This window comes from Parasteatoda tepidariorum, chromosome 10 (genome assembly GCF_982258835.1).
Source record: "Parasteatoda tepidariorum strain Cologne lab strain chromosome 10, Ptep-v5.0, whole genome shotgun sequence".
Classification (NCBI taxonomy): Eukaryota; Metazoa; Arthropoda; class Arachnida; order Araneae; family Theridiidae; genus Parasteatoda; species Parasteatoda tepidariorum.
In genome coordinates, this window is record NC_141764.1 from 92172983 (window position 1) to 92188787 (window position 15805).

The 15805-nt window shown below is 28.0% G+C and overlaps 1 protein-coding gene across 1 annotated transcript in view; it reads left to right on the forward strand.

Annotated features, from left to right (window-relative positions):
- The first annotated feature begins 258 nt into the window (after positions 1 to 258).
- The window catches only part of LOC107451717 (SAM pointed domain-containing Ets transcription factor), a 28760-nt gene continuing 13213 nt past the window's right edge, over positions 259 to 15805 (forward strand). The window contains exons 1-3 of the mRNA XM_016067906.4: positions 259 to 417; positions 6389 to 6857; positions 15341 to 15538. Of these exons, the coding sequence (XP_015923392.1) occupies positions 385 to 417; positions 6389 to 6857; positions 15341 to 15538 (700 nt within the window). The 5' untranslated portion in view covers positions 259 to 384. The remainder of the gene's footprint in view (positions 418 to 6388; positions 6858 to 15340; positions 15539 to 15805) is intronic.

Here is a 15805-nt window from a genome sequence, read left to right on the forward strand (position 1 = left end):
ATAATTTACAATTACAATTCATTGAAGATTACGAAAATCATTTTTTTCTTTGAATAAGATTTTCCATTCAAATCTAACAAACTGACTTGAATTTCTTATCAATCATGTTTTTGTTTACTATAACCAAAAACACATGTCTGCACCCTTTATTGCCAACATATGCTTCCAATACAATAGTGTAACTCATAGGGATGGTTCAAAGTATTGTAAGAAGCACTAGAACACACCCCCTACTCTCACTTCTCCAAACATCATAAGAGAACAAATATTCCCTCATCTGGGACTCGTGACGTCACGCGTACGTCACGCCTAAAATCAGACCAAGTCGTGTTACCAGTTAGTAGTCTTGAACTTCAGTTATCAAAGTGCCTGCGACAGAGGAACATGCAGACGTGTGCTCCCATTCGAGTTGAAACTGTAAGTTCATTTTGAGTTTTTATTATTATCATAATTTATTTAGAATTATTCGAAGTGCTAGTTTTTTGTATTAAAAACATGATTTCTATTACAAATATTCTTAAAGTTTGAAACTTTTAATTTATTATTGAAAAAATAACGTTCTGTAATTACGTTTAAGTAGAATTAAGAATGTGGATTGACTAGTTCTTTTCTCATCAACTTCTTTTTTTCTTTTCTATTTTGTTTTTAAAAGTTGATAATGGACATGCGCAGTAACATCTTAAAATGTTGCCATTCCTTAATATGTATTTCTTATCAAATTTTTAACTCGTATTAAATTTATTGTACTTTATGGTAACTGAATTTGCGATTCAGCGAAAACAAATTTTGTGAAACATAATTTATTTCTAACTAAATATTTTTTTTATTATAATATAAAATTTACTTTTCCATAAAGAAAACAATAAATGCATATTTTAAATAACAATGCCGATTTTTGTTAACAATAAAAAAAAAGCCATTGCTGTAAATATTGATATAAAAATTAATTTGCTGGGTATTTTATTTGAAAAGAAAGGCTACGTGCTTTTTAAGTAAACTGTATTGACTTTGCAAATGTTTTTAAAGCTTATTTAGATAAATAAATTTTATTTAAATAATTTTCGCTTATGTAATATTGAAAAATTAAAAACGTTGCTTACTTTACAAGTAAAATAATAACATTAATATTTAAATCATTGGAAATAAACAATAATGATGTAAACATTTTTAAACTGTATAATTTGCTTAAAAGTTGAAAAAATTTTATTAAAGAAAAGGAAATTAATAACAGCATTAAATCCATAGTTTCTCTGGTTTTTTTCTGGATAGCAGTTAATTAAAGCATTATTAACTATTTTACGGTAATTAAGAATAATTTATTTGCCCCCCCCCCAAAAAAAAAACTGATTAACTTGACTGAAATTTGTTAATCATATTTTTTCTATAAAATGTTTCAGAACAATAACTTTTAAAGTAATTTTTTTAGAAATAAAAATTATGTAATTATTAAAAAAATTATTTTATATATCTGTGATGCTTATTTTAGTATTCATTTGACAATATTTTTATCAGTGAATGAATTGTGTGAGGTTCAAATTGATGCTGATAAATTTTACCGAACTTTGAGTCCTTTACTGCATGCAACAGCAATATGATAATAACACTTTATGATGAGCTATCGCTATGGAATTTGCTTAGTACGCTCTTGTCAGTTTATATTTCTATATTTTAACTATTATTTTATTACATTAATTTGTTTTTTGCTGTTTTTCATGAATTTCATTATAAATATTTGCTTCTGTGATAAGTTAAATTAATTTTCTATAATCTAACTGTGTAAGTGATTAACAAATACTTTTGAAACACGTCCAATATTGAAAACTTTTTATTTCTTTTCAAAATTTAATGACTTTAATAATTGTGATTATTTAAGTGAATCCCCACTCAAAGAGAACAGCAGTTAAATATTTCTGTATTATTTAATTCAGTTTGAATAATTTTTATATCGATTGAGGATTTAAAATTTTTCTGTGATCTCTATTCAATTGTCTTACAGTTTTACATATTTCGATTAGGGATTTGAAAACAATTTTAATAGCATTTGTGTGCTTAACAGTCAATGATTATGTATTCTTATTTGATGAAAATTTTTAAAAAGTATACATCATATGCTAATTTAAATTTTTTATTTTGATTTTAACCGGAATGCGTGATGATACTCATCCCTCTCCTTCTGCGCATTGACGCAATTGTGTTCTTAGTTGATAAAATAAATGTTTTCCAATGTGATGAAAATTTTTCAATTATATATATATATATATGTATACGCATAATACGCTGATTTTAAATGTTTTTATTTTAACGCAAATATCTGATGTTATTCGTTATTGATCCTGCGCCTTCTCATTGTTTTTTTTTAACCTTTATATTGCTCCGTTTGTTAACCCTGATAAGATTTAAGATTTTATCCTTGTTTTCTTCATATTTAAATCGATATAAAAATCGAAAAACTTTGATAAGTGATTTAACTTTATTTAAATTCTGCCTACGTTTCTGTTTGACAATTTTATTTATTTCAACTAGAAATTTTTAAGGCTAATGTTTATTGAAAAAGCTAATTCGTTATTGATAAAAATGATATTAAATTCATTTAGTTTTCAGTTTTTGTTCGAAATCGCAAGTGAGAAAAGGATTTTGGAAAATTTGCCCCTTAATCGAATTATTTGATATATGAAATTGCAGTCTTTTTATTTTGAGTAAGAACTGGTTTGTGGGTAAAGTTTCTTTTTTCTTCTTAAAAGGAAGCTTTGGTGTTTTTTTTTCTTTTTTTTTCCAGCAGCTCTATAGTTAGAATAAATTAACATCTTATCTATTAGCACTTAATGTTTTAACTATTAAATGTCTAGTTAATTATAATTTCTATTTTGTGCCAAAAAAATATTGTTTTTTTAAACAGTGGGTTGGATGATAAAAGCGACGGTAGTTTTTAGTATTTTGCATAAAACTATGTTTAGTTAAATTAGCATAAAATAATAAAAGAAAATATTTTTATAAGGTCAAATCTCTATAAATCTATCAATCTATTCATTTTTTTGGTGAAAAAAAAATTTAACCCATAATTTATTTAACTTCACTTTTCATTTTTCATGAGAAAAAAAAAATTCAAAAAAATATCGTTACTAACATATTATTTGAAGTTTAATTTATTTAATACTTATATGAACGCATATAGAGGTATACTCTTTAAGATAAATTTTTAGACATTCTTGGATTGTGACAATAAAAATTCAGACTGTTTCGAAATTGTCTAGACAGAAAAGAATACCTATTGATTATATTTAAACTTAAAAGAATACCAATTGATGCATTTAAACTTAGAATATATTTTGGTTTAACTTTTTTTTTTATGCTTCAAATATCTTAAAAATTTCGTGGTCTGTGTCAGATTGCTTAACATTTATATATTTTCCAACTGTTATTTTTATTACTACTTTTTATTCTAAGAAATATTCGTCCAATCATATCGCTTTTCTTTATTATTAAACTGATTTCACTGCAATGCTCCGATTTTATTTATTATTATTTTCATTTTATTTAGCACGTTTAAATAACGCTACATAAATAATTTTTCCCTTGTAAGTATTAAATTCAGAAATTACTTTGTTCTAATTAAAATCTCCTATAGCCACTTTTCTTAAATTTCTTGTTTTAGCTGCGCAAAACTTGTGACAGTAATTACTTATATCCCATCAGTGGTTAAAGAAAAAAAAATTAATATCAATCAATCTATTTTTTAGTAGCTCAGTTTTTCATTTTTACTCATATGTTTTCTTCAACTTTATTTATTAAAATTTTGTAATTTGATCTTTTGCTACGCTAATTGGTTTCAAATATTTTTTTTTATAAAGACAGTTATTAAGGTTCAGATTTTTGTCATAGATCTAAAGTAATAAAATTTTATTGAAAATTCATGTGCTAATTAAATTTATATCATATGTGTTAACTGTTTTTGTTACGTCAATTGACTACTAACAGTTGATTATTTTATTAAAAAAAATTGAGTAGTACATTTTATGCTTCAAATTTGTTAATCTATGCTGATTTTTGGATGTATCTTGAAGTTTGTTGAAGAAATGTGGCTAAAGCTCTTTTTTTCTTTCTTTTTTTTCATAAGTAATTTTTAGTCCTTTAAGGTTTAAATTTAGTTACGTACTTGCAAATGCTTAAATTTTACGTCATAGTTCAACCATTTTGTACTACTTGTAATAGTAGCTGATTCTTGGAAGATAAATTACTCTAGGAACTAAAGCGATTGCATTTTTATTGCAATTGGTATTCGCGAATTATTGCGATTTGTAGACATTTAAAATTACTTGCAATAGAGTAATTCTGCATTTAAAGCTTGAAGATATGGTATTCGTAAATGGCAGAATTGACCAATATTTAGACAAAAATTCATTGACTTATTCAAAATTGGTTTTGTGAATGCTGGTCAAAAATTTTTTGTATCACAGTTATCTGTATACATAGTTATCTGTATATAGTATCCTAGTTACTTTTTAAGTTTAAATTTCATCCCATCTAAACAACAGTGAATAAGAAAGGTATCAAGTTTTTTCCCGCAAATTATTTTTGGTTTTTGCTGGATTTATGTCTTAAATCATTTCGTGCAATAATTCTTGTATGCCTCTTTTTTGCAATATGATTCAATGTCTCTAGGCATTTTTTTTTTCAATCCATTAGCTAATATTTTGAGACTGACTGTTTTCGAAATGCTTTCAACTTCCTATTACCTTTGTCGTTGAATTAGTGCTTTCTAAATAAATTTCTTGCAGAGTGTCTCCTAAGTTTTTTCTCTTCTTTTCCAAACATCCTAATCAATTTCAGTTTCAAAGCTAAAATTTGTAACAATCTCTGCCAGAAGTAATTGAAGCTTGCACAATCTTTGCAAAATTCCTTTTCCCTCAATGCTTGAAGAAAAAAAAACAAGTTCGAACTTAATGATGAGACGAAAAAATTATAGCAGAGAAGTTACCATTTTACTGTACCCCCAGAGGCGTATATTCCAGGGTGTTATGATGGGGCCGGTTTTAACTTACTGGGCCAACAAAAACCCAAGCAGAATAACTGCCAGAAGTTGAGCCCGGGCAAAGCTCGGCCCATCTGAAGGGCGTCGGGGTCAAGGTATTTTCTTCTGCTTTAATATAAATAAATAAGAAACAAAGAAAAAGTTGGCGGGCAGGTAGCTTTCGAAATTCCCGGGGATCATGTTTTTTCTAAGAGAATTTGATGAAAGTTGTTCTTTGTTAGAGTAGATGGTAGAAAATTACTAGTTGCTTAAGATTTTTGCACTGCATTTATTTTTTCAGTTGCCTCTTGCATTCTTCGAATTATGAGGAAACTTTGAAATTAGCCTTCGTAACTCCCAATTGTGATTATTTGAAATTCACTTTAGTATTTTGATTAATTTTTACAGAATAATTGATATTGTGCATTTTAAATGCATTAGTTCTTAAGTTGGTTTGCAGACATAGAACACACTGATTTAATTGTTGCAATTTGCAGTGTTCGATATTATTCTTAAGTTCAATGGTAATTGATTTCTAACTACTTATGTATTTGTTTAATAAATTGTAGCTTACATCACGTTAGAAATGTGTTTTATGCTCCATCACTTTTATTAGTAAAATTTTTACTTAATTTCAAATTAGACTTATTTTACTTTGTTAGAGCTGTTTCTTCGTTTTATGGCTGGTAGGCACTTTTTTCATTATGTTAACTCTGTTGTCTCATAATACTGAATTACAGAACGCTGTTTTCAGGTATACCAAACTCAGCCTCGTTGTGCGAATTTTTTTATCAATTTAAACTAAGCCGTATGGTAAAGTTGTTACAAAATGCACTGCTGTCGGTCAAAAAAATTTCTTTTTATTTTATTGAAAAAAAACTTAATGGCTAAATTGCGATAAAAAAATAACTTTGAGATTCCTGCTTCAATTATAGTGAAATAGAATTAAAGTTTAGGAGAGCTAATTATTTTGATTTCATTAACATCGTGTTGGATATAATAACAGTTAAAAAGGTAATTTTTCATAAAATATTAAATTTTAAAATAATTTTTATAAATTTCAAAAATTTACTTCTCCATATGTGTATAAGTCATTTTTACACGAATGAAAATGTTTTTAATGAAACAATTTATACTCCCGTCTTATAGTTTATTAAAGCAACTTCTATGTATGCTCCTTTCAATTTATTAATTCATGAAAATTCTACAGTGTAATACTTTTTTTATTTCATCTGTGTTGCTACATCAATCCATAAATTATAAAAAAAAGACCTAAAACTTCTGTACGCCACGTCTATCTTGCATTTATTTTATATTAATACTAATTACCAAGATATAACAAATTTTTTTCTTTACAATTGTATTTCTTCATTTTTCCAGAGGCCCCAGTTAGTTCCCAATCCAGGAAGTCCGCTGTCCGAATTAGAAGGGTGGACAATGGCCGATTTTGAGAGCTGGCTCTGTGATCCCTCTACTCTGCTCAGAAGTAACAGTAATTTAATGTACACAGCACCTTCTATTATGGAACCACAAAAGATGGCCGCTTATGGCAATGTGCATGTAAGCATTCCATCTCCTTCCGGAGTGCCTTCAGCGGCTGAAAGCCCAACTCTATACGACAGTCCACCAGGTAAAGGCTATGTAGGTCCACCTCCCTATGTCCAGATTAAACAGGAGGCTGAAGAAATTGATTACCAGTGTCCTGGATTACATATGGGACCCATGAGTCCAGACATGAATGTCAAGCACGAAGATGAAGACGATAAAATGGAACAATTGAGAAACATGGCAATGGAACAAGCAGCAAAGGATATTCGTGTTGCTTGTGGCATACTTGGTATCTGTCCTGGTACGTTCATTATTGTTATTTATTTATTGCTAAATACCTGATCTATTATAAGTTCACCACCAGAATAGGCTTTTAAGTATTATGAAATATTACTACTTTTCATGAGATTATAGATTCGAACTAATTTATGGTCTATAAAGCTTATTATCGCTTGCACCTTTGGATCAGTGTTAGATGTAGTAGAATTGCTATATTTAGTTAGCTTTAAGTAGAAGATTAAACTCAACCCATTATCGTTTCAAGTAATCTACTATTTAATGGATTATTCTTTCGTTTTTAAAAGATATTGTTTAGTTTCACTAATAAGTATTGTTGTACTCCCTAATTTTATGTGTGAAAACCAGCAGTATTATAAATTTAGGAATACATACAGTAGAGTGCTTGAGAATATACTTAACTAATTAATAAGAGGGAGAAATAAAATAAAGATAATTTTCTTTTTTTAAACGGGCCACTTGGAAGAAGAACTTTGTAGTGAGCGAATTTATAATTCTAACTCAGATTAGATGACCCTAAATTAATAGATTTGTCTTACTAGTAATAATGGTCTTAGGCACGAAACACGTTTAAAATTTTTCAACTCAATTAATTTATCATAACTAATTTTGTTTATTTCTTGTTTAAGCTTTAGAAATATATAAACTGTTTAATATACAGAATGAGGTATTATACTACCAATCACGCGCTCAAGAAATATTTTTATCGGCAATTTTTTCGGACTTACTAAAATATTGATATGATTTGACGTAATCTTTATAAGTGCTAAAAGAATCGCTACATTTATTTTAAATACTCATAGGATATTTCTGACTTATATAATAATTTATTATCTATGTCAGTGGCTCCCAAATGGTGCTCTGCAGAACCCTAGGGTTCCGTGAAAGGATCGTTGGGGTTCCGACAATAAGGACATTTTTTAAACAGTAATGATTTTTTAAACATTTATTAGTTTTAATATTCAACTAATAATCCAAAATTTAGTTAATATTTCCGTTACTTTCTTTGAAATTATTTAAGTCATTTGAGATAAAAAAATAAACAGCATGATTTTTTTTTAAAAAAATCCAATATTCCAAGAATGTCTTTTAATAAAAAAAATTCATCAACAGTAAAAGATAAATTATTAATAGATAGATAAGATAAATTATTAAAAGATAAATAAACAATTTCAATGAAAGATAAATAAAGAAGTAATTCAATATTAAACATGTAATAATGCTTCAACATTAATAAATAGTTTTTTTCGGAAATCATGATTTAGCTAAATTTTATTATTTTAAGACTATGCCGAATTATTTAGCTTAAGACAATTACGAATTCATATCCCGCTCTTAACTTAGGAATTCCACTGGAATAAAAATTAAATTTTCAATTGATTAAACAATAATAAAAATCATTCGCTTCTTTAAATATTTTTTTTTTTAAAATTGTTAACTTTTTTCGGTTAGTATGTTTGCAGTTGCTGAATGATCTTCATTTATAAATACGGCGTTCCGCCTAAAGAAGCTAAGTTAGGGTTCCATGACCGAAAAAAATTGAAAACAGCTAAAATGATATTTTATTATTAAAAAGTATTGTTAAAATGTTTAACCGCATTTTGGATATTCCAAAGAGAAGATTGTTAAAAATTGAGTTTACCTGACATGGTTGGTTTAGAGTTAAATTTTCATGTTATTTTAAAAATTAAAGTAAGTTTTTAAAAAAAAAAAATGGTGGGAAATTATACCATCTTCTCCTCATTTTTTACGATCCACTTTCTACATTTTAGTAGTCATCCCCCCCCCCACACCCATTCGAAGCATCACATCTCATATCAGTAGTGACGCAAATCGTAACCCGATTACACCAAAGGTGGGAAAATACACCATAAACTGTTCTCCCCACTCACGACATCATATAAAAAAGAAATCTTTCCTTCCTCTACCTTCCAGAAATGGGTCGAATCACCTAATACAATAAAAAATGGAAATAAATCGGAATTTCAACCCACGAAATTCGCCATAGCTTTCTGTTAAATCAGTGGGCTTGTCCCAGTCTTAATAGCCCACTGCCCAATAAATTACCAATCGGATTAACAAAGAGTCGGAGAAAGAATATAGTTCCCGTTTTATAAATTTGATTTTGAAGTAACGCTTGACGTGTTGCTGTCAATAGGCTACACCGCAGGTTTCCATTTGCAGTTCAATAGAATTCTATCTCATTGCGCCATTTTCTTTTTCTGTTACGGCCGAGTTGACTTTCTTGCTGATGGCAATGTCTTCGCGAATTCTATTAGTAGGTCAAACATGACATTTCTCAAAAGCTTTGTTGTTCGCGAAGGGAAGATAAAGTGAAAAATAAACGTTGGGTGCTCGACAAAAAATGATGAAAAGGAAGAAGAATTATATTTGCATGTAACTCATAATGAATCGCACCTTTTAACAAAATATTCTGAAGGTTAATCAGATACAGGACATCTTTTTAATTAAACGTATCATTGGATTTCAGATTGTGTAAGTTGTTTGGATCCAGAATCCAACTCATTTATTTTTATTTTTTTTTTTTTTTCATAATAAAAAAAATTTATTTTTCTGGATGAAAAATCACAAAAAGAAAGAAACAAGTTCATGTATCATGTCTATTGGCTTAGCTATGTGAATAAAGGATACTACTTTTTTTTGTGTAACTATGCACTGTTAAAAATGCTTTGAAAAATAGTTTAAAAAAAACAATTTGTCATTTTACTATAGTCAAACAAAACAGCCAAATAATCATAAATAAGCTGAAATCCACTATGTTAACTGTGAGAAAAACCGTTTATTAACTGCTTTCACCTAATACAATTAAACAATCAGAACTTTATCACACCAACAAGACCCACCTAACGAAGCCACTTAGTTCCTTGCAGATGAGTACATATAGCCAAGAGGGCTAATCTGGCATTCTTATGATTAACAGAACGGGGGTTCGATTCCCAGCTTTGACATTTCAACATTTCCACTATTCCCTTCAACACGTGAAGAGTTTCCAGCTTCCTGCACTTTCCAATTTGTAACTGTAGACTGTTAGAATACGATATTCTCATTTACGCATAGATATCAGCACCGTAAAGCTGCTATATCTCGACGATCCCGTTAAATTTCTGTTTTATGGTTTTTGAAACCATGATAGTTGTAAATTGTTAAAAAACCGTATAGTTTTGTATTCATAGTTTTTTAAATATGCTAGTTGTGAAAGGTTTCAAAACAGTAAAGGTTAAAAATGTTCTTTTCCGTAAACTTTGCGATTAATTGGTTGGACTGACTGCTGCTGGTTTCTTACCATAGTCTTAGAACGAACCTTTTTACTTACACTGTTAAGGCAAATTATAGCAAAACTTGTCTAATAAAAATTAATTTATAATGACATTTATTGCAATTTTAAAAGTTTGATTTTGTTGTGTATTCATTGATACAGCAGACAATCAGGAATTTAAAGTTACGATTTGATACAAGTATTTATCTCAAATAAAATAATCATTTAAAGTAGCAACATAAATATTTATCATAAATAAATATTGAAAACAACAAAAGTTTTGTTCCGGTTACTTCGTAGGGTATAATTAAGCTTTGCCATTTTATGACTGCTTACAATTTTGCAAATAGAAGATTTATAATTTAGCAAAGAGGAAACTGAAAAGGTATTACAATTTAAATTGGAAAATTCAAAGCTGTGTTTAAGTGATCTTTTTAAAATTCATTTAATTTATTTTGATGTTGTTTTTCGTGTAACTGGAAATACATTTCTTTCCAATCTATTTTTATTCATATTATTTATTCGAGACAATACAGGTAGATTTGAAACTATTAGTCTTCATTGACGAAAACAGGTTTTGAATATCTATACCGGAGTTCTTGTGCTAAATTCTAATTACAAAATACAACTTCAAAAGCAATCGTGTACTTGTATTTTTTTAAACTCCTGATAATATATTACTTCTATCGAACTTAATTTGTTTTAAATTACATATTTTGCTCTTATTGTAGGATGTAAATTGAATTTCTCGCTGCAGTTCGAGGTCACAAACATGTTCTTTTTTCCAGAATACACCAAATCTCTTAACTGGTTTTGCCTATAAAAAAATTCTAACTTCCTAAAATCTACAATTACACTCTATATTTCAAAATACAATAGAGGACTGAAATCTATGGAAGAAAGTCGAAAACAATAATATTATAATATTTCTTTTGCACCTATATTGTAATGAGGCTATGCTGTTTTTCTTAAATTGTATTCCAAGTATTTCTTTCTTCCGAGGAAATTCAAGTGACGCAAGTATTGTCCGACCTAAATTCTAAAACCGTGAAAGCATTTTTTTTTTTTAACTTCCTTTCTTAATTTTATTTCCTTGCATCTATGAAAAAGAAGAGGAGGAAAATCCTCATAAATTGGCGTGACGTGTTATTGTTTATTGACACGCTATTTCGTCATTAAAGACTCTTAATGAAAATGGCGGGATAGTGAAAAACCAAACGATATTTAGATAAATATTTTGTAAACTAAAGTATTTATTAACGCACATTACGCCTTAGTGTAAACATTTTATTTTATAGTTAATTGAAAAAAAATCTAAAGAATTTCAAATTCTGTAAAATTTTATATAATGACCTTTGTGAAAGCTATTCGAAGGCTATATTTAATTAAATTTACTTCGAAACTGAATCATGATTCAGAATTTTATTTAAATTGTTCACTGCCCAATTAGTTAGTTCTAAATCCGATCATAAACATTTTAGGCTTAAATACATTCACAATTTTCTTCAATGTGCACAATGTGTTCCTTCACAATGTGCTGTCAAGCTCAATTTAAGTTAGCTTTTACAAGTTTATTCGAAACTTGCCACCAAATAATGTCTCTACATTTAGCTTTAACTTTTTTAATATTGATCTTTGGTCAGAAATAATTTTTTTTATTTAGTGATTCGTTATCTGTTGCATGAGTTAATTAGAATTTTAACTATCAATTCAAAAAATATTTCAAAACATGATATTCTTTTTAATAACTAAGCGCTTTTTTTTCTGAAATTATTTATAAATTTAAAGTAACAAAGATGTAATGGAGAATGAGTTTTTTTAAGGAATTATATGAATTATATGATAAATAAGTTAAGATTTCAATTATTATTTTAGAATTAATTTTCATAGTTAATTTATGCTATTTTTTTATTATTTACGTGTATGTTGTTCGTCTCAAATAGTTAATAAAAGAAATTCCAAGAATATGGATTTTATTTACTTTCAAAAGAATATAATATGGGTTTTTATATGGATTGGGAATATGGATTTTTATTTACTTTCAAATTTCTAGCACATATATTATTGGTTTGTTTTCTGTTGAACATAAAAACTAATACGACAAAATATATTCTAATACTCAAAAAGAAATATCTTAAAAGCAGGATTTATCATGTTGTTAATCAAAAGCGATCGAATAAATTTAAAAAAATTCTAAATGTAACAGAGACTACAAGCGCATATATTGAACTTAGTATTACTTTATAATTGTTTTTAAATATTTAACAAATTAAACTAAGTTATGATATAAAGACTGGTGTAGACTTGCAGTTGAAATAAATATAATAAAAAAAAATTTAAAAAAAAAACGTTATTTAAAGTTGTTATCAATTTGTAATAATGCAAATTTTACTTCAAAGTATAGACAGGAGAAAACCCTAATTGAGACTGTCTGTCAAGCGCGTCGTTGCAAATTAAACTTTAAAAGCATTGACTTAAGAAAACGCTATTTAACATTGTCAGTTATGCGAGTCGATGACAATTACGCTTTATCGTCTCTCAATGTATTCTGAATTTAAAATTATACTTTTTGGAAATTGTTTTAAAATGAGCAAACTTTCGGAATCGTGTGGGAAAAAAATCTAAAAAGAAAATCAAGTTTTTGAAAATGCCACAGTGCACAGATTTTACCCTAAGAAACCTCCCAACAAAATCAGCCAAGTAGATGTGCAGAAAACCATGACTGAGATCAGCTTTAATCACGACAGCATTATTAACCAACTTTTTAAACCAAAAAACAAGACAGCTGTATTTGAGGGACATAATCACCGCCCATATTTTTACCACGAAATTAAACGGAAATGTGTGGTTTGCAACCATATTTATTTTTGTTCCACGAATGATGAAGGATAAGTGTCAAAAATGAGAAGCCTCGTATTAAAAATTCCATTTTGGTTGATCAGTTTTAAAAATTGATTGTATATTTAGGGAGCAAAAGTTATTTTCCTGAATTTATCATCAATAATTGCTTTTATCTGTATCCCGTTATCTATGTGAAAACAACTTAACCTTGTCCAGAACAGGAGCTGAAAAATATTAAAGCGGACTTCCGTTGATGAAGAATTGGAAGTTGAGTTCCGTTTCCAATCTTATATATTGTTCCTTTCAACATGCAAAATAAATTTTTTATTTATTTTTTTAAGAAAACATAGTAGCAATGCAGTTGTTTTGTTGACTTTTTTAGATATATTTTAATTCTATTTAACTCATTATCTTAGATATAAAGAGTTCGTAAAATCTAATATCATAATTAATATATGAAATATAATAATATTGAAAAAGTGTATGAAAAATTCACGAAAAAAAAAAATTTTTTTTATCAACGTTTTGCGAATAAAATTTCTATAAAGATTGTTTAAAAGTGATGAATTATTAATTATAGAAGTAGAAGCGTATTCACCTAAAGCTAAAATCTAATCTAGCCTTTCTTATTTTGATCTGTTATGTGTAAGGGTAATTACAACTTCAGATGAATTGCGAGTACCTTAGTGATCATTAATTTTAAATTTTATTTGACTTAATTTATGACATCGTTAAATTCCGTTACATTGGAATGCGTGATGTTGGCACAGTATAGCCGCCTCTGACTCCGGTGTCATTAATATATACATTCAACAAATCACCTTTTTCTTAGGGTGCGTATTTTTTTATAACTGATAGGTGGTAGTTTTTGTTAAGATGTGAGGATTCAGTGGTGATTCATATTTCGAACAAAGGTAATTACTGTGACTATTGTCATGATAACTTAATGCTAGGAATTGGGAAAAAAGATAACGTGGTGAATATTGAAACCAAGTGTGTTCGCTCAAATGTTTTTATCACGTCATTTTAAAAGTCATCAATTAACATAAAAAAATTAAAACAGCTGTTTAATATATCCCATTGACAGAAACAGTTCAGTTGTTAAAATCAGGGACACACTAAATTTTTTTCTTTGGTTCAAATAGGTAAGGAACAAAAATAATGTCATTAACAAAGTTTTTTAATTCATTTTAAAATCCATTTAGTTTTCGTTTCATTCACAAGTTCTTTAAAACAAATATATATCCAGTGCATATCAAAATATATCTTCTAAAAATTGCAGCTGCACACACAAATATAACAATAAAAAAACAAAAACTCCCCTTAACTGTTTTTATCGCAATGTCAACCAGTAATTCGCGTGGTGTGTGTACAGGAAATCGGACAATGCCCGTTTCGCGTGCGAAAATGTTTTTTTTTAATTCGAATTACAAGTTCAGATTTACAGATATTAGCTTTTCCGGTGTGTTTCTCCGTGTTATTCGTCCAAACTACTGTTGCTTATCTCCTGTTTAAGTTCCCTTTGCGGTTCTCTCATCTTTACCTCACAGAAAAAGAAAAAAAGAACAAAGAAAAAACAATGATTTGACAATGAGAGAATACAAAGAAATTCCTGCAGCTGTTTATGCATAAAAGTTTTCATTGTGGCTAAAAAAAAGTTGTTTTACTATCTAATAATTGCAATTGTAACTGTTAATGATAGCCCTAATTTTGCTTTTAGTTTCACACGAATTAATTATTATAATGCAATTTTTTAGATTTATGTGGCAATACTAATATCTACTAACATAAATGTAACTTAAAAATATTTGTAATTAAATATTTTCAAGATATAACAGTTTTAAGTTATCTTTATAGCTATCAATTTGACAATTCTTAATGCATGAAATTTACCCTTTAGTGAAAGTAATTGATTTGTTAAATATCATTTATTAATTTATTATATAAATATTCCTACTTCATGATATAAAATTTACCTGCGATTTTCTAATTATACTCGCTTTAAATAGTACATGAAGTAAATTATTTTCTTAAGACTTAGCATTGCTTTAACCTTCAGAAAACAGTAAATATTTGTAACTTTTCGCACTTTAAAACTGAAAATTAAACTATTAACATACGTATTAAATTTATTGCCTCAAAATTTGCTTTTTGACTTTCATCTTTATAATTACATCTTAGCTCCTTTGTTGTTCAGTTTTTAAACGTAAATTTCGGTCAAAGTATGCTCTAGTTTAATATTTTGATTTGCTTTTTATTTGCTAAAATCAAGATTGTTTTCTTTAGTACTTGATAATTCAGTGAAAATCTACCTTTTTACATCTATAAAATCCACGTGATTTAATTTTATTAATATTTTTTAACTTTAGATCCAACTTTGTGGACAATAGATGAAGCAAAGTCTTGGTTATTATGGATTTTAAACCAATATGGAATGAACACTGAGGTTTTGCAATATTTCAATATGGATGGCTTGGGATTATGCGCTCTATCAGAAGATTACTTCAGACAAAAAATTCCAAATGGTGGAGATATACTATACGCACAACTAGACATCTGGAAAACTGGTAAGTCCGCCATTTTTATTTATTTATTTTTAAGTTGTATCGATTAGTTAAATAGAATTCTGGTAATAAAAACAAAGATAAACGGTATTTATACCACTCGTTTGGTAACGGTTCATTGGAAGTTCTGGTCTTCAAAATCTTAATTCTTGTTGCCACACATTTAGTAAAAGGTACAAAACCGAAAAGTAAATTTTACCGAAAAAGTAGTTTTAATGCTAAGGTATCATAATAAAAATAACCAAATTTCACCGCATTTACCAAATATTA